The sequence below is a fragment of the Heteronotia binoei genome, chromosome 5 (assembly GCF_032191835.1).
Source record: "Heteronotia binoei isolate CCM8104 ecotype False Entrance Well chromosome 5, APGP_CSIRO_Hbin_v1, whole genome shotgun sequence".
Lineage (NCBI taxonomy): Eukaryota > Metazoa > Chordata > Lepidosauria > Squamata > Gekkonidae > Heteronotia > Heteronotia binoei.
Window position 1 is genome coordinate 26276412 of NC_083227.1, and position 27145 is coordinate 26303556.

Consider the following 27145-nt stretch of genomic DNA (forward strand, 5'->3'; position numbering starts at 1 on the left):
GGACAAGCCCCTGAAATTCTTTGAGTGTGGATGGAATTTCAAGTGCAAATCACATCACCTTGTGCGGGTGCTAAAAGGATCTTTCTCTTTTTTCCAACAGGGGATGATAAGAAGAATGAGGAGGAAGATGAACTGCATCATCTATCTCCAAATGAAGTCAGGAATGAAGACTTGAGGGGAAACTTCAAGAATCAAGGCAGACCCTTGAGGCAGAAAGGAAGATTCTTGAGGCAGAAAGGAAGCCACACAATCCAGAAGAGGTCTGAACTCATTCCTTGCCAGGGGGGAGATTTCCGTGAATTAATTCAGATGGTGGAGGAAATGTATAAGTGCTTGGAGTGTGGAATGAACTTCTCAGATCAAACTCAATATAATACCCATATGCGAACATACAGTGGAAAGAAGATCCATCAATATCAGGAGTGTGGAGCAGAAATAATTAGATATCTAAGAACACATGCAGGAGAGAAACATTATTGTTTCTCAGACTGTAGCAAGGGTTTCTCAGAGGAATCAGACTTTATTAAAGGCATTCATTCCGGAGAGAAGCCATTGATCTGTTCAGAGAGTGGAATTACATCCTCTGATGGACGACAGAAAAATCTACATTTCCCAAGGAGTATTATAATGAAGGCATTTAAATGCTTTCGATGTGGAAGGCACTTTAAGTACAGATCACAGCTCCTTGTGCACCAAAGAATACACACAGGCGTGAAACCTTTTGCATGTTCAGATTGTGGCAAGACATTTAGTTTCAATTCCAATCTACAACAACATCTAAGAACTCATACAGGTGAGAAGCCTTTTGAATGCTTAGAGTGTGGAAAGGTATTCAGTCAGAGTGGCCAACTCCAATTACATCTAAGAACTTACACAGGGGAGAAACCTTTTGAATGCTCAGAGTGTGAGAAGAAATACAGTCAGAGTTATGACCTTCAGCAGCACCTAAGAATCCACAGTGGTGAAAAATCTTTTGAATGTTCGGAGTGTGGAAAGAGATTCAGTCAGTGTGGCCACCTTCAACGGCATCAAAGAACCCACACAGGGGAGAAACTTTTTCAGTGCTCAGAATGTGGAAAGAGATTCAGTCAGAGTGCCCATCTTCAACAGCATCAAAGAACCCACACAGGGGAGAAACCTTTTGAATGCTCAGTGTGTGGAAAGAGGTACAGTGACCCAGGTAACCTACAAAAGCACCTACAGGTTCACACAGGAGAGAAACCTTTTGAATGTTCGGAGTGTGGAAAGAGATTCAGTCAGATCTGCCATCTTCAAGTTCATCAGAGAACCCACACTGGGGAAAAACCTTTTGAATGCTCAGAGTGTGGAAAGAGATTTAGTGTCAGAGGTAACCTTCAAATGCACCTACAAGTCCACACAGGAGAGAAACCTTTTGAGTGTTCAGAGTGTGGAAAGAGATTCAGTCAAAATGGCCATCTTCAACGGCATCAAAGAACCCACACAGGGGATAAGCCTTTTGAATGCTCAGAATGTGGAAAGAGATTCAGTCAGAGTGCCCATCTCCAGCGGCATCAAAGAACCCATACAGGGGAGAAACTTTTTGAATGCTCAGAGTGTGGAAAGAGATTCAGTGACACAGGTAACTTTCAAATACACCTTCAAGTCCACACAGGGGAGAAACCTTTTGAATGTTCAGAGTGTGGAAAGAGATTCAGGCGGATTTTTCATCTTCAACGGCATCAGAGAACCCATACTGGGAAGAAACCTATTGAATGCTCAGAGTGTGGGAAGAGATTCATTCAGAGTTATGACCTTCAAAAGCATCTAAGAACCCACAGTGGTGAGAAACCTTTTGAATGCTCAGAGTGTGGAAAGAGATTCAGTCAAAGTGGCAATCTCATGCAGCATAAAAGAACCCACACACTTGAGCTTTCATGAGTCATTCCTCACTTTTTCAGACTTATTTCCATTTATTCTTTTCATCCTCCTGGACCGAATCCTCCTGTACCAAATTGAGACCTAGGTTTCCTGTCTCATTGCTAGTGCTGATGTCTCCTTGCCTACTATCCCTCTGCTTATTACACCTAATCCAATCAAGCCTGTTTCCCATTTGGCATCTGAAATCAATTTTATAAAGTTTATCTCTGGTATCTCGTGTTATATTTTAGGGCATGCATGGCCCAGCCCAACAGTGACGTTTATGTCAGATCCATAGGAGATTGACTCTGCTGCCTTTTCAATGTGCATTCACAAATGGGTGTTATATTGGGTTCAATCTGAGAAGTTCATTCCACATTCCAAGCATTTGTACATTTCCTCCAGCATGTGAATTACTTCACAGAGATCCCCTCCTTGACAAGGAATGGGTTTATCTCCAGTTTGGTGTAGTGGTTAAATGTGCAGACTCTTATCTGGGAGAACTGGGTTTGATTCCCCACTCCTCCACTTGCAACTGCTGGAATGGCCTTGGGTTAGCCATAGCTATCCCAGGAGTTGTCCTTGAAAGAGCAGCTGCTGTGAGAGCCCTCTCAGTCCCACCCACCTCACAAGGTGTCTGTTGTGGGGGGAGACGATATGGGAGATTGTAAGCCGCTCTGAGTCTCTGATTAAGAGAGAAGGGCAGGGTATAAATCTGCAGTCGTCGTCTTCTTCAAAGTCAGTCCCTTAGATTTTATGAAACAAGTTCCAACTTGGCAGGGAGCTGGTTATTAATCTGTGTCAGCCACCCAGCCGCCGCAACTACAGTATCTTCCAACATTGCAGTTAAACCAGTAGTGTTTTTTAATGTTTTAATATATTAATTCATTAATATATTATGATTGTTTTACTGTTTTATATTGCCCTGAGACCTGTTTAAAGGGGAGGATGGTCTAGAAACCGAATTTAATGAACAAATAAATTTCCAGTATTCCGTGTCTCCAATTGTTTGTTGATCAACACATGATAGGAAGTGAGTCATTTTCGTTCTTTGTTAAATGTTCTGCAAAACTGGATATTTCAAATGAAAATTCTTACCTTTCCATAAGGCTGTGCAGCCTTTTGCAGCCAAGTTGGGTATGGGGGCTACAAGGCTACACCAGGCAAGTTCACTCAAGTTCCAGTTGTTGTTATTTAATGTAGTAATAAAGAAGCACATATATTACTTTATCATAAACTAATAATAAGGCCCGTTGTGGGGAGAAATACAATGGGTGCTAGAAATTTGCTATAGGTGAGTTTCATGGCCGGGGGTGAGGCAGGGTTGGGGAAATGAAGACTGTATTCTGGGGAATGGTGTTGCTGTATTTTTTTTTTATTTTTTTTGGGGGGGGGGAATGGAAAAGTCTTCTGGCTCCACCCCCAAAGTCTCCAGCTTTTTTCTGAGTTGGACCTGGCAACCCTACACCCACGCTTGATTCTGTCAGTAAAAGGCTGGGAGAGGAGGCCCTTTCCAGGCCTATTTTGGCCTTTGAGGGTGCCAGTCCTGACTAGGGCTTCCAGTTCCAGGTTGGTAGGACATTCCTGGAGATTTTGTGGTGGAGTCTACAGAAGCCAGACTTTGGAGAGGGAAAATATAATGCCATAGAGTCCACCCTCCAAAGTAGTTATTCTCTCCAAGGGGAAAGAGATCTGTCATTTGGAGTTCAGTTGTGATACCAGGATATCTTCAGCCTCCTCCTACTCTAGACCTGGCAGCACCCTCTGGTTGACTTGATGCCACCTGACTGGCATAACCTAACTAGACCTGGCTGCTCCTGTTAAAACAAATACAAAAAAGCACTGTGATCTTGTAAAGTTCGACTTTACAAGATTGCAAAGAAAAGTTCATCCAATGAGCACTTAGATGTAGGCTCATTTCATCACAAGTCTTTCTCAGCAGTATTTCTATTGTCTTCAAAGCTATCAGATTCTTATTACGATTCAGTGTTAATATTGGAAGCCAGTCAGGCCTTAACATCTTCTCCAAATGGATGCAAAAGGCTTTTGAATTTGGCTGGCAAAATCCTGGTGCGTATTGCCCCCATGGAAGAGCCTACATAGAATTTGGAACACCCATTCAGAAAGAAACTAAGTACATGGACTTACCATTTAAAAAAATATTTATTTAATAAAATGTGGCTGTTCCAAATTGTACGTAGGCTCTTCCATGAGGGCAGTACGCACCAGGATCTGTGAGCATAGGTCGTGCATTAGGATCCAGCACCTCGATGCTCCTCTCTGCCACATTTTGCTATGGCCAAACATTCTCCTAATGATTTTTCTTTTTTGGTTTTGGAAAAATTTGAACCACACCCATATGTTCAAATGGATATACGCAAGCATCTTTTATGTAGGGAGAGTTACTGGATTCATACCCTTAAAACTATGGAACCATTGGGTTTAAACCAAAATATGGAGCCGACAGCATTTTGTAGAGGTTATAGATAGATCAGAGAATTTACGCAACAGTAATAATAGAGCCAGGAGCCCCGTGGCACAGAATGGTAAGCTGCAGTACTGCAGTCCTGCTCATGACTTGAGTTCGATCCTGGTGGAAGCTGGGTTCAGGTAGCCAGCTCCAGGTTGGCTCAGCCTTCCATCCTTCCAAGGTCGGTAAAATGAGTACCCAGCTTGCTGGGGGTAAAGTGCAGATGACTGGGGAAGGCAATGGCAAACCACCGTGGAAAAAGTGTGCCTATTGGAGAGGGTTGCCACCTCCCGCTTAGAAATTCTTGGAGATTCGGCCAATTTTCTTTCCTGGGAGGCTTTGAGAGAAATACAGATGACCGCTTTCTGGTGGGGTGGGGCTCCCCTCTCCTCACTGTTTCCACTTCAAGACAGCTTCAGGCAGGGCTGCGTGTGTGGTGATACTCACGTGTCCTGATTACCAGCCCCTTTGGGAGGGTGCCTTTTGCCCAGTTCTGAGAGGGAAACTTGTGAGAAGCTCTGGCTCAGTGGTAGAGCCTCTGCTTGGCATGCAGAGGGACGCAGGCTCAATCCCTAGCATCTCAAGTTAAAAGGACTGAGCAGTAGGTGATCGGAAAGATCTCAGCCTGAGGCCCTGGAGAGCTGCTGCCAGTCAGCGTAGGCAATACTGACCTGGACATACTGCTGGGCATTCCATTATTCCCTATGGAGACTGATTCCCATAGGATATAATGGAGAATTCATCCGTGGGTATCTGGAGCTTGTGGTGTGTGTGTGTTTTTGAGATAGAGGCACTGTCTGGGGCAGTGATGTTCTGTATTCTTGGTGCTTGGAGGGGGGGAACAGTGGGAGGGCTTCTAGTGTCCTGGCCCCACTGATAGACCTCCTCAGGGCATCTGGTTTTTTGGACATTGTGTGACACAAAGTCTTGGACTGGATGGCCATTGGCCTAATCCAACATGACTTCTCTTATGTTCTTAAATTTGCAGCATAGCATCTGATGCCTCTTCTTAAAATACCTTCCAAGTTTCAAAAGGATTGGACCAGGGGGCAGTGCCGGATTAAACCCTGTAGTGGCCCCTAGGCAGTCAAAATCTTGGGGGAGCCCTCACAAATTATCTCAGAGTTGGAGCACCCACCCCGCTGCTCATGGCCCCTGCTGCAGCCTTCAGACACCTTCTCAAAAGCCCCTTTGACAAAGCTGTGGGACAGGAGAAAGGCAGGGAGAGGCAAACTTGGTGACAATGCCAGAAACAGCCACACCCGGCAAGTCAGGCAAAAAGCGGCTTAGTTGCTGGCTGCGCGTGCATGCTGGGAGGGCTGCAAGCAGGGGGGAGAGCCAGCCTGAGGCATGGGGGCCCATAAGCCAGTGCCTACCTAGCCTAATTGCTAACCCAGTCCTGCCAGGGAGTCCAATTCTGTGAGCCCCAAAAGAAGATGCCCCTATCCTTCATTATTTCTAATGAAGGCATATAAAAGGTGTGCAGTTCTTTTAAATGTGATGGCCAGAACTATCTTTGGAGTTCAATTTGCTTGCACAACCTTGCTCCTGGCTCCACCCCCAAAGTCCCCAGATATTTCTTGAATTGGACCTGACAACCCTACTTGGGCTGCTGTTCAACCAGGACCACTAGGCTAGATTTCCAGCCAACCATCAGAATTATGCCACAGCTTTTACGTCAGGAACATATTTGTGCAACTGATTCAAATAAAATAGGAACTTGTATATCTTTGTTGTTCCTAGTAAACACCGCACTCCCCCCCCCCCGCCCCTCCTACTTTAGCGCCAAAAAACATCTTTTCCGGACTGACAAGTGTAAATTTGGAAAATTTAAAAATTTGTTTCCAGGACATAGTGTCTGCCAGTAGAGGGCACTGCAGGATTGCTTTTTACAACCCAGTCTCTCATTGTTTCAAATGCGTAGTTGTTGATCTGAAGCTATAGAACAAAGTTTGAGTCCAGTGATACCTTTAGGACCAACAAAGTTGAATTCTGGCTATAAGCTGAAGAAGTGTGCACACACATGAAAGCTGATACCCAGAATTAAACTTGGTTGGTCTTAAAGGTGCCACTGACTCAGCCTCATAAAGGGTGAATTTCCACTGGGCAAATATTTCTTAGGCAGTTTCACAGAGTCGCTGTGTTTTCAGTAGATCAGCTAGATTTGAGTCCAGGTTTCTTCTTGGTCTCTAAGGCAGTCCTGGACTGCTCTCAGACTGCTTCTGCAAAGGTGGATTCTTGGAGCAGTCACATGAACTCATCCCCAAATTGTGCTCCCTCTCCTCAATTTTGCTGCAATATTTCCTAAAATTGATTTGGAATCTTCTGGGAAAGCCCGTTTGCTCACACAGTTTTCCAGGTTCCATTCACATCAGGGCCATTTCCCCACTACACTAAATTTGTTAAAGAACAAATCAGGAGTCAAGTGGTACCTTTAAGACCAACCAAGCCTTATTTAGAATGTAAGCTTTTGTGTGCTTTCTAAGCACACTTCATCAGACGAGGGGATACCAGACCCCACTTTGCGGTTGGGAGATCTCCGTGTCTCCCTGTCCAACTCCTCTACCTTGGTTTCTTGTCAACTGCTTTTCTCCTTCCAAGGCAGGGATATGCCTCTCTCACAGCAGTACTTAAACCCTTCTGTTCCAAGGACTTCTTCGGCACTCTGGCGAACCTACAAACCCCTTCTCAGAATAATGTTTTAAAATGATTAACATAAAATACAGAGGATTACAAAGGAAAAACAATTCTATTGAAATTGTTATCAAAATACAAAAGAAAAAAAGATTTATGATAAAGTAATACATGTGCTGCTTTATTACCACATTAAATAAGTTACAATTTGAGTGAACTTGCCTGGTGTACCCTTGTAGCCCCCCCCCCCCAAAAAAAAACTTGGTTGCAAAAGGCTGCACAGCCTGAGGGAGAAGGAAGAATTCTCATTTGAACTGTCCAGTTTTGCTGAACTTTCAACAAAGAATGAAAATGACTCACTTCCTCCCACATGTTGATCAACAATTGGTAGACAAGGAATGCTGGAAACTTGTTTCTTGATAAAATTTGGTTTCTAGACTGTTCTAAAAATTCCAGTTGTGCCACTGCCTTGCAGAGGTGGGGGAGGCAACAGTCATGAATGCCAGGCATATGGAAACCATCGCTGTCTTCCACCAAATGCCTAACCCTAGCAGAACATCTCTGCCTTTTGCAGGCACTGCTCCATCATATATATATATATATATATATATATATATATATATATATATATATATATATATATATATATACACATACACATACGCACACGCACACACACACACACGCACACACACACACACTGTGGCTAACAGCCACTGATGGACCTCTGCTCCATATTTTTATCTAACCCGCTCTTGAAGCTGGCTATGCTTGTAGTCGCCACCACCTCCTGTGGCAGTGAATTCCACATGTTAATCACTCTTTGGGTGAAGAAGTACTTCCTTTTATTTGTTCTAACCCAACTTTTCAGCAATTTCATTGAATGCCCATGAGTTCTTGTATTGTGAGAAAGGGAGAAAAGTACTTCTTTCTCTACCTTCTCCATCCCATGCATAATCTTGTAAACCTCTATCATGTCACCCCGCAGTCGACGTTTCTCCAAGCTAAAGAGCCCCAAGCTTTTTAACCTTTCTTCATAGGGAAAGTGTTCCAAACCTGTAATAATTCTAGTTGCCCTTTTCTGCACTTTCTCCAATGCTATAATATCCTTTTTGAGGTGCGGTGACCAGAATTGCACACAGTACTCCAAATGAGACCGCACCATCGATTTATACAGGGGCATTATGATAATTTTCAATTCCCTTCCTAATAATACCCAGCATGGCGTTAGCCTTTTTTTATTGCAATCGCACACTGTCTTGACATTTTCAGTGAGTTATCTACCACGACCCCAAGATCTCTCTCTTGGTCAGTCTCTGCCAGTTCACACCCCATCAACTTGTATTTGCAGCTGGGATTCTTGGCCCCAATGTGCATTGCTTTGCACTTGGCCATATTGAACCTCATCTGCCACATTGACGCCCACTCACCCAGCCTCAACAAATCCCTTTGGAGTTCCTCACAATCCTCTTTGGTTCTTACCACCCTGAAGAATTTAGTGTCATCTGCAAACTTGGCCACTTCATTGCTCACTCTCAACCCCAAATCATTAATGAACAAGTTAAAGAGCTTGGGACCCAGTACTGAGCCCTGCGGCACTCCACTGCTTACCGTCTTCCACTGCGAAGACTGCCCATTTATACTCACTCTCTGCTTCCTATTAATTTATATATATATATATATATATATATATATATACACACACACACACACACACACACACACACACACACTGTGGCTAATAGCCACTGATGGACCTCTGCTCCATATTTTTATCTAACCCCTTCTTGAAGGTGGCTATGCTTGTGGACGCCACCACCTCCTGTGGCAGTGAATTCCACATGTTAATCACCCTTTGGGTGAAGAAGTACTTCCTTTTATCCGTTTTAACCTGTCTGCTCAGCAATTTCATCGAATGCCCATGAGTTCTTGTATTGTGAGAAAGGGAGAAAAGTACTTCTTTCTCTACTTTCTCCATCCCATGCATTATCTTGTAAACTTCTATCATGTCACCCCTCAGTCGACGTTTCTCCAAGCTAAAGAGCCCTAAGCGTTTCAACCTTTCTTCATAGGGAAGGTGTTCCAGCCCTTTAATCATTTTAGTTGCCCTTTTCTGAACGTTCTCCAATGCTATAATATCCTTTTTGAGGTGCGGCGACCAGAACTGCACACAGTACTCCAAATGAGACCGCACCATCGATTTATACAGAGGCATTATGATACTGGCTGATTTGTTTTCAATTCCCTTCCTAATAATTCCCAGCATGGCGTTGGCCTTTTTTATTGCAAACGCACACTGTCTTGACATTTTCAGTGAATTATCTACCATGACCCCAAGATCTCTCTCTTGGTCTGTCTCTGCCAGTTCACACCCCATCAACTTGTATTTGTAGCTGGGATTCTTGGCCCCAATGTGCATTACTTTGCACTTGGCCACATTGAACCGCATCTGCCACGTTGACGCCCACTCACCCAGCCTCAACAGATCCCTTTGGAGTTCCTCACAATCCTCTCTGGTTCTCACCACCCTGAACAATTTAGTGTCATCCGCAAATTTGGCCACTTCACTGCTCACTCCCAACTCTAAATCATTTATGAACAAGTTAAAGAGGATGGGACCCAGTAACGATCCCTGCGGCACCCCACTGCTTACCGTCCTCCACTGCGAAGACTGCCCATTTATACTCACTCTCTGCTTCCTATTACTCAGCCAGTTTTTGATCCACAAGAGGACCTGTCCTTTTACTCCATGACTCTCAAGCTTTCTAAGGAGTCTTTGATGAGGAACTTTATCAAAAGCTTTCTGGAAGTCAAGGTAAACAACATCTATCGGGTCTCCTTTGTCCACATGTTTGTTCACCCCCTCAAAGAAATGTAACAGGTTAGTGAGGCAAGATCTTCCCTTGCAGAACCCATGCTGAGTCTTCCTCAATAACCTGTGTTCATCAATGTGCCTACTCATTCTGTCCTTGATAATGGTTTCTACCAACTTTCCCGGTATTGAAGTCAGACTGACTGGCCTGTAATTTCCCAGATCTCCTCTGGAACCCTTTTTAAAGATGGGGGTGACATTTGCTACCTTCCAGTCCTCAGGAACGGAGGCAGATTTCAATGAAAGATTACAGATTTTTGTTAGAAGATCCACAAGTTCAACTTTGAGTTCTTTCAGAACTCTCGGATGTATGCCATCCGGACCCGGTGACTTATTAGTTTTTAATTTGTCTATTAGTTGTAGGACCTCCTCTTTTGTCACCTCAATCTGACTCAGGTCTTTCAACACCCCTTCCAATATTAGTGGTTCTGGGGCGGGCAAACACTTCTCATCTTCCACGGTGAAGACGGAGGCAAAAAATGCATTCAGCTTCTCAGCCATTTCCCCATCCTCCTTCAGTAATCCTTTTACCCCATGGTCATCCAAGGGCCCCACTGCTTCCCTGGCTGGTTTCCTACTTCTAATATATTTGAAGAAATTTTTATTGTTGGTCTTTATGTTTTTTGCAATATGCTCCTCATAGTCCCTTTTTGCCTGCCTGATCACAGTCTTGCATTTGATTTGCCACTGCCTGTGTTCCCTTTTATTAATCTCACTTGGACTGGTTTTCCACCGCTTAAAGGAGTCCTTCTTACCTTTTACAGCTTGCATTACTTTGTTTGTTAACCATGCTGGCCTCTTCTTATACCTGTTTGTGCCTTTCCTAACTTGTGGTATGTATTTTATCTGAGCTGAAGTCAGACTGACTGGCCTGTAGTTACCCGGATCTCCTCTGGAACCCTTTTTAAAGATGGGGGTGACATTTGCTACCTTCCAGTCCACAGGAACGGAGGCAGATTTCAATGAAAGATTACATATTTTTGTCAGGAGATCCACAAGTTCAACTTTGAGTTCTTTCAGAACTCTTGGATGTTTGCCATCCGGACCTGGTGACATTAGTTTTTAATTCGTCCATCAGTTGTAGGACCTCCTCTCTTGTCACCTCAATCTGGCTCAGGTCTTTCAACACCCCTTCCAACAGAAATGGTTCCAGAGCAGGCAAACACTTTTCATCTTCCACAGTGAAGACGGAGGCAAAAAATTCAATAAGCTTCTCAGCCATTTCCCTATCCTCCTTCAGTAATCTTTTGACCCCTTGGTCATCCAAAGGCCCCACTGCCTCCCTGGCTGGTTTCCTGCTTCTAATATATTTGAAGAAATTTTTATTGTTGGTCTTTATGTTTTTGCAATATGCTCCTCATAGTCCCTTTTTGCATGCCTGATCACAGTCTTGCATTTGATTTGCCATTGCCTGTGTTCCCTTTTATTAATTTCACTTGGACTAGCTTTCCACCGCTTAAAGGAGTCCTTCTTACCTTTTACAGCTTCCATTACTTTGTTTGTTAACCATGCAGGTCTTCTCTTATACCTGTTTGTACCTTTCCTAACTTGTGGTATATATTTTATCTGAGCTTCTAGGATTGTATTTTTAAATAGCCTCCAAGCTTCCCCAAGGGTTTTGACTGTATTTACCTTTCCTTTCAGTTTCCTCTTCACATGCCTCCGCATCTCAGAGAATTTACCCCTTTTAAAGCTAAAAGTGGTTGTGCTGGTCTTTTGGGGCAACTCCCTATTTATACAAATAGTGACATCAATAACATTATGGTCACTGCCCCCAAGCGCTGCGATCACTTTTACATCTCTCACCAGGTCTTGGGCATTACTTAGGACCAAATCCAGGATCGCCCCACCCCTGGTAGGTTCTGTGACCATCTGCTCCATAGCACAGTCATTGAGAGCATCTAGAAACTCAATCTCTTTCTCTCAACCAGAACACATATTGACCCAATTAAGAGGTTCACAGTTGCCCCATAGCTGGCTAGCTATGTCACATGAGGGTCTGTAAAATGGAAGACCGTGGTCATGTGCAATGCAGCAGTGGTTCTAGTAATACTCTATTTTCAGTATTGTGAGAGGCATAAATGATATTTTGAGATATCTGCAACAACTGTAATGTGATATGAAAAAACCGTGATTTCTCTGGGTAACAAAAGTCATAGGTACTGCTAATATTACTGGGGTTTGTTGCCTACATTAATAATCAAAGGAAATGCTGGATTTCAGTTACATGTTAGTGAAAATAAAGATGTAATATTTTTTCCATACAAGTTCACAGACTCCCTGAAATTCATCCACAGACATCTGCTCTCCTTGATGTGTCCATTTCATCACAGGATTTGGAAAATAGGTATGTTTTTTGCCAGTTTTGCAGATTTCAGAAGGAATTATCTTGGCAGATAAACTGAAGAGGCGCAACCACTAAAAAGGCCCTTCTTTGCATAACAATTGTTGGAGCATTTGTGAACCTCTCATAACTGGGCATTCAAAGAAAAGCCTCACTAGAACCCAGTACATGAAAAGTTTACCCTTGTGTGATAATCTAAGAAACAGGAAAGCTGGATGTCTGCCTCACACTCTTGCTACACAGTTAGTATTTATGAGGTTCCTCCACTGAGTGGATTCCTCAGCGGTTAAGGAGATATGGGTTGTTATTGAAGAATCTCCTCCCACCCTCAGAACACATCCTTTCTTGCTTTCCTATTTGAGTTCTGTCCTCAATCCAAATATTTCTATCATTTCTTCCAGATTTAGGGTTATGATTCTGGGCAGATAGAAGAACTTTGAAAATTTTTTACATGATTTCAAGCATTTCTGTGGTCTCTGGCTGACTTTTTCATGTGAAATAAGAGAAAAGCCCTTTTCACAAGCTAGGCCATTTCTCAATTTGTGGATTCTCTGATAGTCCTTCAGACTGAATCTCTTTTCACACTATGAGCATTCGAAAAGTTTCTCCCCCGTTGTGGGTTCAATGCATACAACATTGCCACTTTGATTGAATCCCTCCAAGAACTCAAAAGGTTTCTCCTTTTGCTTGCAAAGATGGCCACTCAGACCGAATCTCTTACTATGTTCTGATCAAACAATTTCTCCCTAGTTCTTTGATGCTGTAGAATACTGCAACTCTGACTAAATTTCACTCCACACTCTGAGCATTCAAAAAGTTTCTCTACTGTGTGGGTTCTTTTGTGCTGCATGAGATTGCCACTTTGACTGAATCTCTTTCCACACTCTGAGCATTCAAAAGGTTTCTCACCACTGTGGGTTCTTAGATGCTTTTGAAGGTCATAACTCTGACTGAATCTCTTCCCACACTCTGAGCATTCAAAGGGTTTCTCTCCAGTGTGAATTCTTTGATGCCGCTGAAGATGACAAAACCGACTGAATCTCTTTCCACACTCTAAACATGCAAAAGGTTTCTCCCCTGTGTGGAGTTGTAGGTGTTTTTGAAGGTTACCTGTCTCACTGAATCTCTTTCCACACTCTGAGCATTCAAAAGGTTTCTCCCCTGTATGGGTTCTTTGATGGTATTGAAGATGGGCACTCTGATTGAATCTCTTTCCACATTCTGAGCATTCAAAAGGTTTTTCCCCTGTGTGGGTTTTTTGATGTCGTTGAAGGTGACCACTTTGACTGAATCTTTTCCCACACTCTGAACATTCAAAAGGTTTTTCACCTCTGTGGATACTTAGGTGCTGTTGAAGGTCATAACTCTGACTGTATTTCTTCCCACACTCTGAGCATTCAAACGGTTTCTCCCCTGTGTGAATTTTTAGATGTAGTTGCAGATGGCCACTCTGACTGAATCTCTTTCCACACACTGAGCATTCAAAAGGTTTCTCCCCTGTGTGGGTTCTTAGATGCCGCTGAAGATGACCACTATGGCTGAATCTCTTTCTACACTCTGGACATTCAAAAGGTTTCTCCCCGGTGTGGATTCTCAGATGCTGTTGAAGACTATATCTGTGACTGAATCTCTTTCCACACTCTGTGCATTCAATAGGTTTCTCCGCTGTGTGAGTTCTTAGATGTTGTTGAAGGTTGCTGCTCTGACTGAATCTCTTTCCACACTCTGAACATTGAAACGGTTTCTCCCCTGTGTGGGTTCTTTGATGCAGTAGAAGATTGTTACTCTGACTGAATCTCTTTCCACACTCTGTGCATTCAATAGGTTTCTCCCCTGTGTGAGTTCTTAGATGTTTTTGAAGATTGCCACTCTGACTGAATCTCTTCCCACACTCTGAGCATTGAGAAGGTTTCTCCCCTGTGTGGGTTCTCTGGTGCCGCTGAAGATGGCCACTCAACCTGAATCTCTTTTCACACTTTGAACATTCAAAAGGTCTTTCACCTGTGTGAGTTCTTTGATGCAGCTGAAGATGGCCACTCAACCTGAATCTCTTTCCACACTCTGGGCATTCAAAAGGTTTCTCACCTCTGTGGATTCTCAGGTGCTGTTGAAAACTGCATCTGTGACTAAATTTCTTTCCACACTCTGAGCATTCAAAAGGTTTTTCCCCTGTGTGGGTTGTTTGATGCTGTAGAAGATTGTTACTCTGAATGAATTTCTTTCCACACTCTGAGCATTCAAAAGGCTTCTCACCTGTATGAGTTCTTAGATGTTGTTGTAGATTGGAATTGAAACTGAATGTCTTGCCGCAATCTGAACATGCAAAAGGTTTCACCCCTGTGTGTATTTTTCGATGCACAAGGAGCTGTGATCTGTACTTAAAATATCTTCCACAGTGAAAGCATTTACATGCCTTCGTTATAATATTCCTTGGGCAATGTCGACTTCTCTGTCTTCCATCAGAGGATGTAATTTCACTCTCTGAATGGATCAATGGCTTCTCTACTGAATGAATGCTTTGGTGTTTAATAAGGTCTGAGAAACCCTTGCCACAGTCTGAAAAACTGTAATGTTTCTCTCCTGCATGAGTTCTTAGATATCTAATTAGTTCTGCTCCACACTCCTGATATTGATGGATCTTCTTTTCACTGTGCATTTGCAAATGGGTATTATATTGAGTTTGATCTGAGAAGTTCATTCCACACTCCAAGCACTTGTACATTTCCTCCACCATCTGAATTAATTCATGGAAATCTCCCCCCTGGCAAGGAATGGGTTCATCCCTCTTCTGCAATGTGTGGATTCCTTTCTGCCTCTTGGGTCTGCCTTGATTCCTGAAGTTTCCTCTCAGGTCTTCATTCCTGACTTCATCTGGAGATAGATGATGCAGTTCCTTATCCTCCTCGTTCCTCTGATCATCCCCTGCTGGAATAGAGAAAGATCCTTTTAGCACCGACAAAAGGTGATCTTATTTGCACTTGAGATTCCATCCACACTCAAAAAATTATTCCCAATGAACACTGAAATGTGCAATAATATACACATTAGAAGAGGCTTCCTGTCTGCGTGAAATTCCCTTCAGCCTCTCCATTCTTGCCTTCTTCCAAAGAGAACTGGTGGGATTCCCTAAGGGTCTCCTCTGCATTTGCTACTGAAATACAGAAAGAGGTCCAATCAGCACATACGCAAGAAGCCAGGTCACTAATCAGACACTTCTCATTCACAAGTGTTCATTTCCTTTGGTAGAACTTCTTTCCCCTCCAAACAAGTTTGCTATAGGGGAGAGAGAAGCCAGGACCTCATCAAGTGATCCCAACAATTCAAAGGGTACCCCCAAGGGTTTTGGAAGGGATATCAGTTGTTCAGGGAGGGAAGGATTTAAGAAGTCCAAGAGACAACTGAAGAGAATCGTTGATGACTCTTTTGCCTAGTTCAGCCTGGCTGTTCTTAAATAATGCCCCTCTTGCCTCAGATTATCCAGTGTTTAAGGATACCACAACCCATCAAGATCCACTGCTGAGGCTAGGCCCAGATGGGGCTTCTGAGCCTCCAGATTTCAGGTCCCAGAAGGCCTCCTTCCCTCCTAACCCAGTGGGCTTTATAATTCTAATTCTAGAATTATATTTCTTTATAATTATAATAAGGTCTGAGAAACCCTTGCCACAGTCTGAAAAACTGTAATGTTTCTCTCCTGCATGAGTTGCCAAAGGGGAGAGCATAAATTCTCCATTTCTATTCCTTTGACATAATCGCGAAAGATGCCCACTCACAGACAGGTTATTTAGGAAGGAAATAACTCTCTTTTCCTGCAAATCTCTCCAACCTTATGCATCTCCACCCTAGTCTCTCTTACATTGGCAGAGGGAGACAGAAAGTGATTATTTTTATGCAAGAAAGGGATCCAAGGAAAAGAACAAATTCTTCTAGAAGGATGAAAACATGGTCAAAATTAAAGCCCACAATCCAAAACAGTTTAAAGGGGGGGGGGTGAATCCATACCAGAGCACAGTCAGAGTGGATGGCTGGAATCTCATTCAGGGGAAAGGGGTGTGTTGTTACATTTGGCAACTAAGAAATCCAGATCTGACCTTATGTCATGGGACTCCCCCTTCACTGGGGACCTCTGTTTGGGATCCCTGCACACTTGCAAATCTTAGCATGGGCCTAGCAATGAAGAATTGAATCTGTATCAAACTGATATCAAAAAGGCAATGAGTCACACTGAGAGTGTTTAAAGAACATGAAGTAACTCCTCCATTAATCCTGTGAAAGCCATATATGGAGGGAGTCCATCAAAGGACATAATGGTTTCCCTCCCCGATCATCTGGCCTGAATAAGGACAGAAATAATAAAATCAATGAGCAATGGGCCAGCCTCAGCCATTGCTTCAGTTTCTTAGGTGCTAGACAGGAAGATTTCTCCTTCTGTTCCACCACGTACTCAGCCATCTACTTGACTATCTAAACCAGAGGTGTCAAATGTGCGGCCTGGGGGTCGGATCAGGCTCCATTTCATGTTTTCCTCTGGGTCTTAGGCTCAAAGCATTGACCATGAGATTTCTGTAATTCAGTGAATCCAAAGTAGGTTTGCAACTTACAGATACACAGTTGAACAGCATACTCAAGATTGTTATAGCACAGACATTGTCTCCAGGTTTTAATGCAATAATCTAGAGCAAGAGATGTCAGTTATCAGAGACTGTTAAATAAACAAAATATTGCAATATTTTGTGCTAATATTTTAATTACACTTAATTCAAAGGGTTTTTTCTAAAAAACAAAAAATCTTTAGCAGTGTCTTTCTGTGTCCCTTATAAAGTTTATATCTCTGCTACCTGACGTTACATTTTATGACATACATGGCCTGGCCTGAAAGGTCTCATTTATGTGAGATCCAGCCCTCATACCAAACAAGTTCAACACCACTGATCTAAACTCTCAGCCTCCCAAAAGGAACACTTCTCTTTGCTACTTTTCCTGTAATACAAAAGAAGAAAAACTCCCCTCCACAATGCACACACACACACACACACAAATCCCTATTTTGCTGTGCTTTTCCAGAGCTGCCAAGCTGTATTCAAGAAGCAAGCTTGTTTGTCTTTGATTGTTCCCTTTTATTTTCTCCCCTAGTAGCAGGAAGTTTGTGAGGAAATGTGTTTAAACTGTGTTTGTACTTCACATGTGCATTTATTTCCATTCTGTAGAGCCTCCATTTTCATTTGTCTGACCAAACCTGGTTCTCCTTCTGTTAACGTAATAAATGTATTTTCTTGTTTAAGGAGCTGATAGCCTTCGTTTCCTTTGAGTGCTAGTCTGTATCTCAACCCTGGTAAGTTTATGATCTTGGGCAGGGGTCATTTTGTAGAAAAACAGATATCGGAGCTCATTAGCACAACTTATTGGCATAACTTATTTGAATATGCCACACACCCCTGACATCATCAGAAGGGGTACTATATCAGCTCAGTATCTACCTTAATATGCCAGGCCAGGACTCTGGAATTAGAATGATCATAATAAAACTTCACTCCCATCATTCTTTTAAAATTACTTTCTCCTATGTGACCACAGTGGCATGATGATTTCCATGTCTGTCTTACATGTTTTGGTTATTTTCCCATTTGTTGTGGGGAAAAATATTAAGAGAGTTTGTCCAGTCTTAGAGTTCAGCAAAATTCTCACATGGGGTTTCAACAATGGAGCCAGAAGCAAGCATGGGAGGGGGGGTGGTTAAGAAAGAAAGAGCACAATAAAATTTAGAGGTTCTGGAGCTCTGCTACCTTGAGCTCCTGCCCAAACTGAGGCCTGAGCTTGGGAATCAATACCCCACAATACATGTGTTTTCTCTTTCTAGCAGGACTCTTTCCCTAGTTATAGGGGTGGACCTGCATGGGTGATTTGGGTAACAGGCTCCTTTCTGAGGGCCTCTCAGCCCCTCCTTGGTTCCAGGCCAGGACACCCCTCTCTGGCTTGAGTGATGCCACAATACTGGCCTCAGTTGCTCCTGGGCCAACTCTTGCTCTCCTAGACTATGCTGAATGTCACTTTCACCTCCAACCCAACTCCTCAAGACCTGCAGTAAGAGACAAGTAGTGGAGTAAGCCTGAAAACAATGTATTTGCATTCAATATTTTGATTCATGCCTTATCCCAATGGCAGCAATTGGCACCTTTGGCACCTATGAAAGACCCTTACCCAGAAAGGCCACGCTCCCATAGTTCTCCAGCATGACTTCCCTGTAGAGAGTTCTTTGGTCTGGATCCAGTAGGGCCCACTCTGCCTCGCTGAAATACACAGCCACCTCCTCAAAGGAAAATGGATGCTGGAAGAAAAAGCAGATTCCCTCATCAGAGATCATGCCAGGCAGAAAAGGCATACTGGAAGGGGGCTGTTAAGGAGGGCGCATGATGCAGAGTTTGTCATGGGCAAAGAGAGTGGCACTCAGAGCCTCTTCCCCTCGGACACCTTAGCAAAAGGGAAACCTCTGTAAAGGGAAGAGGGAAACCACGTAGTTCCCTGCTCAGTTCCTCTACCTGGACTGGAGGTGCTGCAGCTGTTTCCACACCTCTGCCAAAACAATGGGTGAACACCACCTGCCCACAGCCTATGATGGAGACAAAGAAGGAAGAAAGATTGTTAGTGTAGACTCCCTCGTTCGTTTGCTTGTTTGAATCTTGCTTCATGCACTCTCCTTCCCAGGACTCTGAAATCTTGCCATGGCCACACTCACAAAATTTCCTACGATTTTCAGTAAGTTGTGGGAGGGGTGGAAAAGAAGTGCCAGCTGCTCTGAAAACCAAGACGTTACTTTGGCATATATGAAAACTCCAAGGTAATACTGATGGGTTTCCAGAGTGTTTGCTGATGTTCTGACATCACATCCAGTCATTTGCCACCTCCAAACATCACAGAGGTGCCCGACTACAAGCTGGCATCCATAGCCCACTACCCTCTTTCTGACTGTGGCCCGTCAGGTGTTCTTGTAGAGCCTTTAAGCACGGGTACAGAAGGCAAATGCTGGCCACTAGCAATGCATACTCAGTGGTATGCTGCCCCAGAGCCCGCCCTGAGCCCGCTTCGGTGGGGTAGGGCGGGATATAAATCGAATGAAATAAATAATAAATAAATAAAACATGGAGGTTCCATTTATTTGCAATGGCTAACAGCTCTGCCCAGATTGGTCTCCCTTTCTTTTTTGAGCTCCTTTGAGTCCCACTAATGGAAAGAAAGTGACATAGAAACATTGTAGTAAACGTGAATAAGAATGGAATTGCCTTCTATGATTCTGGAAGTGGCCATCACTACCTCCTGCAGCAGGGAATCCCAGAACTTAACTCTGTGTTGTCTGCAGAAGTATTTCCTTTTTTCTCTTGTCCCAAACCTTCTGCACAACAAATTCACTGTGTGCCTCAATCCTGTCTGGCCACAAAACAGCCTTACCACGTGAGAGGGCATCTTGGGCACACTCCTGGGCCTGAGCCCTCTGCTCTTCCACCAAAGGAGATCCCTCCACCTCAGGGAAGTTCGCTTCCATCTTCACTGATGTTACCCACATCTGAAAGAGCAGAAAAGGAGATGAGTAAGAGAAAGATGGGAAATGGATTCTTCCTCATTTCTAGACTGCTCAACCCTGCAGCAACTGGTTTAGTTGGTTCAATCACAGGGCATGAAATTTATTTATTTTATTTTATCAGATTTATATCCCGCCCACCCCTAACGGGCTCAGGGCGGCTAACAACAGTTAAAAACCACATGGAATACTAAACAACAATACACGATGAAATTAATTCTACACATTTTAACCATAAAATACAAGATGCACGTTGGTGTTTCTCAATATCTATATTTGTCCAGTGGTACTGTCAGTGCTGTGGGACATTTGCTACCTCCTTAACTATTGAAGGCAAGCTTGAATAGTTCGGTCTTACAGGCCCGGCGGAACTGTGGCAGGTCCCGCAGGGCCCTGATGTTTTCAGGGAGGGCATTCCACAGAGCGGGGGCTATTGTTGAGAATGCTCTGGCTCTAGTGGTGGACAATCGAACTTCTTTCAGTCCCGGAATCTGAAGGAGATTTTGGGACCCTGAACATAGTGCTCTCTGGGGCTCATATGGGGAAAGGCGGTCCCGAAGGTAGACAGGTCCCAGGTCATATAGGGCTTTAAAGGTTATAACCAGCACCTTGAAACGAATCCAGAATGCCACTGGCAACCAGTGTAACGTTTCCAATGCAGGTTGGATGTCCTCCCATACAGGTAGCTCCAACAACAACCTGGCTGTTGCGTTTTTCACCAGTTGAAGTCTCTGGAATTGAGTCAAGGGCAGCCCCATACAGAGGGTGTTACAGTAGTCTATTCTAGAGGTGACCATTGCATGGATCACTGTTGCCAAGTCGTTAGACTCCAGGTATGGTTTGGGTTTTCTTCCCAACCCAGTGATTTCTCTAGAGCAGGTGTGGCCAAACTGTGGCTCAGGAGCCACATGTGGCTCTTTCATACATATTATATGGCTCTTGAAGCCCCCACTGCCCGGCTTGGAGAAGGCATCTGTCTCTTTAAATCACTTCTCCAAGCCAAGCCACCTGGGAAATGCATTTAAAGCTGCTTTCTTTCCACCTCCCCATCTGTTTCCTTCCTTCCTTTCATCCGTCTTGCAGCTCACAATCATCTGATGTTCATGTCTTGCAACTCTCAAACATCTGACATTTGTGGCCCTCAAACATCTGACATTTATTGTATGTGGCTCATTATTATTATTATTTGTTTATTTATATTCCGCCCATTCCCCCATTGGGGGCTCAGAGCGGAGTACAGCAAATAGAAATAAAATCACAATAAAATCATAATAAAACCAACTACAACATTCATCAAAGTGCAGCAAAATGATTCAGCAAGATGACATGACAGCAAGGTGGTATAGCACAAAATAGTACCGCAATACAGCATCACAGTACAGTAGTGCAGTACAGCAGCAGAGCAGTAGAGCGGAGGCCAACCAATCGATAAATAGATGCCCGCTGCCTCATCCAAAGACCTGGCGGAACAGCTCCGTTTTGCAGGCCCTACGAAAGGCCAGCAAGCCAGGTACGGCCTGGCTCTCCATAGGGAGCTGATTCCACCAGGTCGGGGCCAGGACCGAGAAAGTCCTGGCCCTGGTAGAAGCAAGATGAGCATCTCTTACGCTAAGCAATTTGGCCACCCCTGTTCTAGAGGCAGAAATATCAAGCCCAGAGGCCTTAGCATGAAGTCATGACTTGAACTAAGTAAAGGAAACTCCCTCACCTGCTCTGCCTGCCTCTTCTCCTCTGCCTGACTCAGGAGGAAACCTTCAGCCAGGGCCACCGCCTGGGAACTGGTCTCCGGCCCACATTCCCTGACCCAGCACTGCATTTCCTGGGGCATGATAGTCAGGAACTGCTCCAGGATCACCAGGTCCAGGATCTGCTTTTTGGTGTGTCTCTCTGGCTCCAGCCAGCGGTTGCAAAGTCCATGGAGCTGGCTGCAAACCTCTCGGGGCCCACTGGCCTCATGGTAGCAGAACTGCCGGAAGCATCGGCTACGTACATCTGTGGTCATTGTGTCCTGAATCATGGTCTCCGACACAGTTCTTTCCCAAAGTTCAACACCACTCCCTGCTTGGTTTGGATGGGGACCTTTTCTTGATCTCTTGCCAATTCCAGGTCCTTCTGGGTCCTCGTCTTCCATCTCCTTCACCTGGGTTACTTCCAACTGTGGAAAGATATGCTTACTCACGTGGCTATGGGGAAAGAGAGAGAGGAAAACATATCGAAAAGACAGAAAGAAATGAAAGGGGAATGGTGGTAAATCACTAACCCTGGTCAAAACACCCCTAATTATTGCCCCAGTTAATCAGATGGAGTGTCCAGGTTTAGTTTGTGGATCAGGATTAATGTCTTTGCACTTTGCACTATATTATGAATCAAGCTGTTTTAGGTATGTCTGTTTGGTTCTTCAGAAAACGGAACCCCCTTTTTCCTGCTCTTTAAAAACCTGTTGTGAATGGTATGAACCCACCCTCTTATTTCTGGAGATCAGTCTGTCTAGGAGCTGCATACCAACATTAACTGGAGCCTGGGGGAAAGTGGCTGGAAAGGGCTTAACCATTTCAGCTATCTCCTAAGTAGTTGGAAGAATTAGGTAATAGTCTGAGGAGCCAGCAGAAAAGAAGGTGCAGAGGGGTGTCTCTCCACATCAGGTTAGAGGGGCTGCCAGGATGAATGTGAGAAGGGGCAGACAGTGAACCCCCTGGAAACAGCAGATGGGGAGGGGACATTTGCTAAAATGTGTGGCATGTGATCAGCATGAATGATTCCTCCAACTATGATTATGCCTGGATTCTTCCTGGGCTCCCCTATGACATCTGGAGCAGAGTTCCATCAGTGGCTCTTAGCCACAAGATATAGATGGAACTCTCTGTCTGGGGCATGTGATGCTCTGTATTCTTGGTACTTGGGGGTGGGGCAACAATGGGAGGACTTCTAATGTCCTGCTCCAATGGTGGACTTCCTGAGGGCTCCTGTTTTTTTGGCCACTGTGTGACAGAGTGTTGGACTGGATGGGCCATTGGCCTGATCCAAAATGGCTTCTCTTATGTTCTTATGACTACAGTGGCAGAGAATTTATTTCTGTTTACAAAATTCAGATCCTGACTTTCTGCCCTCACAAGGGCCACCAAGGTGATGCCCTAGGCGGCCGCCTACTTGGTCTCCTCTCATGCACCGGCCATGGGTGTTGTGTCTGAAAAAATCTATGCCTAGATATTGCATTCCATTACAACAAACTGTTGGAAAGCCAGTTTGGTGCAGTGGTTGTGTGCGGACTCTTTTCTGGGAGAACCGGGTTTGATTCCCCACTCCTTCACTTGCAGCTGCTAGCATGGCCTTGGGTCAGCCACAGCTGTGGCAGAGGTTGTCCTTGAAAGGGGGCAGCTTCTGGGAGAGCCCTCTCCAGCCCCACCCACCTCACAGGGTGTCTGTTTTGGGGGAGGAAGGTAAAAGAGATTGTGAGCCGCTCTGAGACTCTTCGGAGTGGAGGGCAGGATATAAATCCAATATCTTCTTTGTCTTAAAGGTGCTACTGGCCTCTTAACTTTATTCTCCTGCTTCAGACCAACATGGCTACCCACCTGGATCAATGTTATACAGGTCAGTATAGGCTACAGTCCCTAATAACTTCTCCAATTGGCTTTGTGAAGCCTTTTGTGCACTGCTACCCTAGCGCCTGTGTGGAAAAGTCCTCTTGGAATAATTTTCCATACTTTGCAGAAAGGCAAGAGAGTTGGAGCCTCTGTGACCTTCTCCAGCAGGCTGTTCCAAAAAGGCCAAGCCCCAACCTACAAATTACTCCGTCTAAGGCAGGGGTATCAAACTCATTTGTTTGAGGGCCGAATCAGACATAAATGAGATCTTGTTGGGTCAAGCTATGTTGGGTTGGGCCAGGCCATGTGTGTACCTATTTATGATTAGGTAGCAGAGATATAAACTTTATAAAGGACACAGACAAACACAAAGATTTTTTTAAAACCTTAAAACATTAGCACTCGGTCTTAAAGGTGCTTTCTTTGTATTTCTCCCATGAGATCCAGGGAACTGAGCAAAGGAAGCTCTGGCTCTTTCCTTCCTTCCCCAGGGAACCAGGTGAGGGAGGAGCCTCAGCCAATAAAAGGAAGAGTTGGCTTGGCTCAGTAGCTGAGCTGTGCAATTGAGACAGCCTGACAAAGCAAGCTCTCCCTCCCATCTTGCTTCCCAAGGGAGGAGCCTCAGTCAATGGAGAAAATATAAGTTTTGCTCTGTAGCTTCTGTGTAATTAAACAAGCCTGACAAATCAAACTGTGATGCAGAAGGAAGCAGATGACAGCCAGTTGCTTTGGGGCCTGATAGGAGCCTTCCAGGAGCCTGATTCAGCCTCCAGGCCACATGTTTGACACCTTTGGTAAGGGCTTTGCCTTTACATGAAGAAAGGGCAGCATGCCCGGGGATGGGATCACTGCACCCTGTGCGTCCCAAATGGATAACTGAACTCCACTGGCCATTGTATGGAAGGACCCGATCCACTCCAGCTCATGTCCCCATGTCTGATTCTGACCTCAGGTGCCCCAACAGCAGGGCAGGGTCGGTTGCGGCAAGGGCAGCAGCGAAGCCAGGAAAAGCCACCAGGGGGTGAGCGGACCTTTGTCCACTTTTAGAGGAAGGTCGTCTACTAAAGCCAGCAGAGCCTTCTTCTCCCCCTCCCATCGGCCGGTCTAAAAACGACCTTCAAAGGATCCAGAGCAAAGGAATGATCCAAGAAGTCCTGGAGGTGATCTGCTCCTGCAAGTCTCTCTCGATCACTCAGCCTCGGAAGCGCAAGACGAGAAGACAGCGCCGTCATTGGCTCCACCATTTCTCTATAAAGATCGTTTTTTCATGAAGATATTTTAAAAAAACACTTATTGCAACTTCTCATTAAAAAAAACCAGGGGATGCAGCATTTTTCCCTTTTAGGGTTGCAAAGCTCCCCCCCTCCCCCCATGACTTACTTGGGAGTAAACCTTCCCGAGATCCGGCTGCAAGGCTTCTCTTCTCCTCTGTTGCAACCCTGAACCACTTGTTGGTCGGTCTCTTTGGCCATTCAATAGCTAAGCCTCCCCTTCCCACCGGAAAAGGCCTTTTCCTCTTTCCTGCCCCCCCCTCCTTGCTCAACCACTCTAGGACGCAGCTATCTTGTTTTAACGCTTTCGGTGCTGCAGACGAATGAAGGGGAAAAGCTTCTTTCTCCTCTTGTCTCCGCCAGGAGCTGCGCCCAGACGGGCTTCAGCCAGGCTGACCTCAAGCAAAGGTGGCCAAATTTGCTTAACTTAACAGCCACGTAGAATAAATGTCAGATGTTGGAGGGAGGGAAGGAACATAGATAGATAGACCGAGGGGGGAGAGGTGGAAAGGAAACAACTTTAAATGCATTCAACAAACTGCTGACTAGCTTGGCTTCTCAATGGGACTGCTCGCGAGTAACTCTGCACGGGGGCTTTCTGGCTGGTCAGCCGGCTCCGAAAATGCCCGAGGGAGCGGGGAAGGGGGGAGAAGGAGATGGAGGCAAACTCCAGCCAGCTCCCCTTCAGCTATCCGGAGCAGGTCTCCGCAAAAGGCCTCCTCCCGGGAAATCGGCTTTAGGATTGCATGGGGAAATGTCTGTTCTTGTACCCTCTTCCCCCTTTCTCAAAGCAGGTCACCAGCGAGCCTGCCTCATCTCCCTGCTGGGGGGTTGGTCTGCCCCGTCGCCGGAGAGGGTTGCCGCCTTCTGCCTGGGAAATTCCTGGAGATGTGACCCCTTTCTCTTCCCTCGGAGGCTTTCAGTCATATACAAAGGGCTATTTTCAGGAGGGATGGAACTTTAAGGAAAGGCACCCCTGACCTCACTGTTTCTACTTCAGGACAACTTTAGGTGTACGAGCGGGTGTAAGAGAGACGGGTCCTGAATACCAGCACATGTGGGAAAAGTACCATTTGTGCTGGTCCAGCACAAATGGAAAAAGCCTAAAGAAGCCGAGTTGGCTCCATAAACAGCTCTCTAAAGACTTGAGAAATAAAAAAGACTCCTTTCAGAATTGGAAGGAGGGCCTTATAACCAAGGATGAATATAAACAAATCACCAGCGTTTGTAGAGAAATAGTTAGGAAAGCTAAAGCTCAGTATGACCTTAGGCTGGCCAAAAATGCTAAAAACAACATAAGAACATAAGAGAAGCCATATTGGATCAGGCCAATGGCCCATCCAGTCCAACACTCTCTGTCACACAGTGGCCAATATATACATACACACACAAATGAATATACACACACATACACTGTGGCTAATAGCCACTGATGGACCTCTGCTCCATATTTTTATCCAATTCCCTCTTAAAGCTGGCTATGCTTGTAGCTGCCGCCACCTCCTGTGGCAGTGAATTCCATATGTTAATTAACCTTTGGGTGAAGAAGCACTTCCTTTTATCTGTTTTAACCTGACTGCTCAGCAATTTCATTGAATGCCCACGAGTTCTTGTATTGTGAGAAAGGGAGAAAAGTACTTCTTTCTCTACTTTCTCCATCCCATGCATAATCTTGTAAACCTCTATCATGTCACCACCCCATAGTCGAAGTTTCTCCAAGCTAAAGAGCCCCAAGCGTTTTAACCTTTCTTCACAGGGAAAGTGTTCCAAACCTTTAATCATTCTAGTTGCCCTTTTCTGGACTTTCACCAATGCTATAATATCCTTTTCGAGATGCGGTGACCAGAATTGTACACAGTATTCCAAATGAGACCACACCATCGATTTATACAGGGGCATTATGATACTGGCTGATTATTTTTCAATTCCCTTTCTAATAATTTCCAGCATGTTGTTGGCCTTTTTTATTGCAATCGCGCACATTTTCAGTGAGTTATCTACTACGACCCCAAGATCTCTCTCTTGGTCAGTCTCTGCCATATCACACCCCATCAACTTGTATTTGTAGCTGGGATTCTTCACCCCAATGTGCATTACTTTACACTAGGCCACATTGAACCTTATCTGCTACATTGACGCCCACTCACCCAGCCTCAACAGATCCCTTTGGAGTGCCTCACAATCCTCTCTGGTTCTCACCACCCTGAACAATTTAGTGTCATCTGCAAACTTGGCCACTTCACTTCTCACTCCCAACTCCAAATCATTTATGAACAAGTTAAAGAGCACGGGACCCAGTACTGAGCCCTGCAGCACCCCACTGCTTACCGTCCTCCACTGTGAAGGCTGCCATTTATACTCACTCTCTGCTTCCTATTAATTAGCCAGTTTTTGATCCACAAGAGGACCTGTCCTTTTACTCCATGACTCTCGAGCTTACTAAGGAGCCTTTGATCAAAACGTTATCAAAAGTTTTCTGGAAGTCAGGGTAAACAACATCTATTGAGTCCCCTTTGTCCACA

The 27145-nt window shown here is 44.7% G+C and overlaps 2 protein-coding genes across 3 annotated transcripts in view; one reads left to right on the top strand and one right to left on the bottom strand.

Moving 5' to 3' along the window:
• The window catches only part of LOC132571228 (zinc finger protein 345-like), a 279214-nt gene that overhangs the window by 8718 nt on the left and 243351 nt on the right, over positions 1-27145 (top strand). Inside the window, exon 5 of one of the 2 annotated variants that reach the window (XM_060237955.1) lies at positions 101-2883. The exons of the other annotated variant lie outside the window; for it this stretch is intronic. Coding sequence (XP_060093938.1) covers positions 101-1899 — 1799 coding nt within the window. The 3' untranslated portion in view covers positions 1900-2883. Of the gene's footprint in view, positions 1-100; positions 2884-27145 lie in introns of those variants that run through there. 2 annotated transcript variants of the gene reach the window in all.
• LOC132571221 (zinc finger protein 420-like) lies at positions 11950-24897 on the bottom strand. Its single transcript, XM_060237944.1, has 6 exons — positions 24733-24897; positions 21477-21951; positions 19639-19753; positions 18732-18802; positions 18394-18520; positions 11950-15123 (listed from the first exon to the last, which is right to left on the bottom strand). The coding sequence occupies exons 1-6, from the start codon at positions 24822-24824 to the stop codon at positions 12902-12904; spliced, it is 3102 nt and encodes a 1033-aa protein (XP_060093927.1). The 5' UTR covers positions 24825-24897; the 3' UTR covers positions 11950-12901.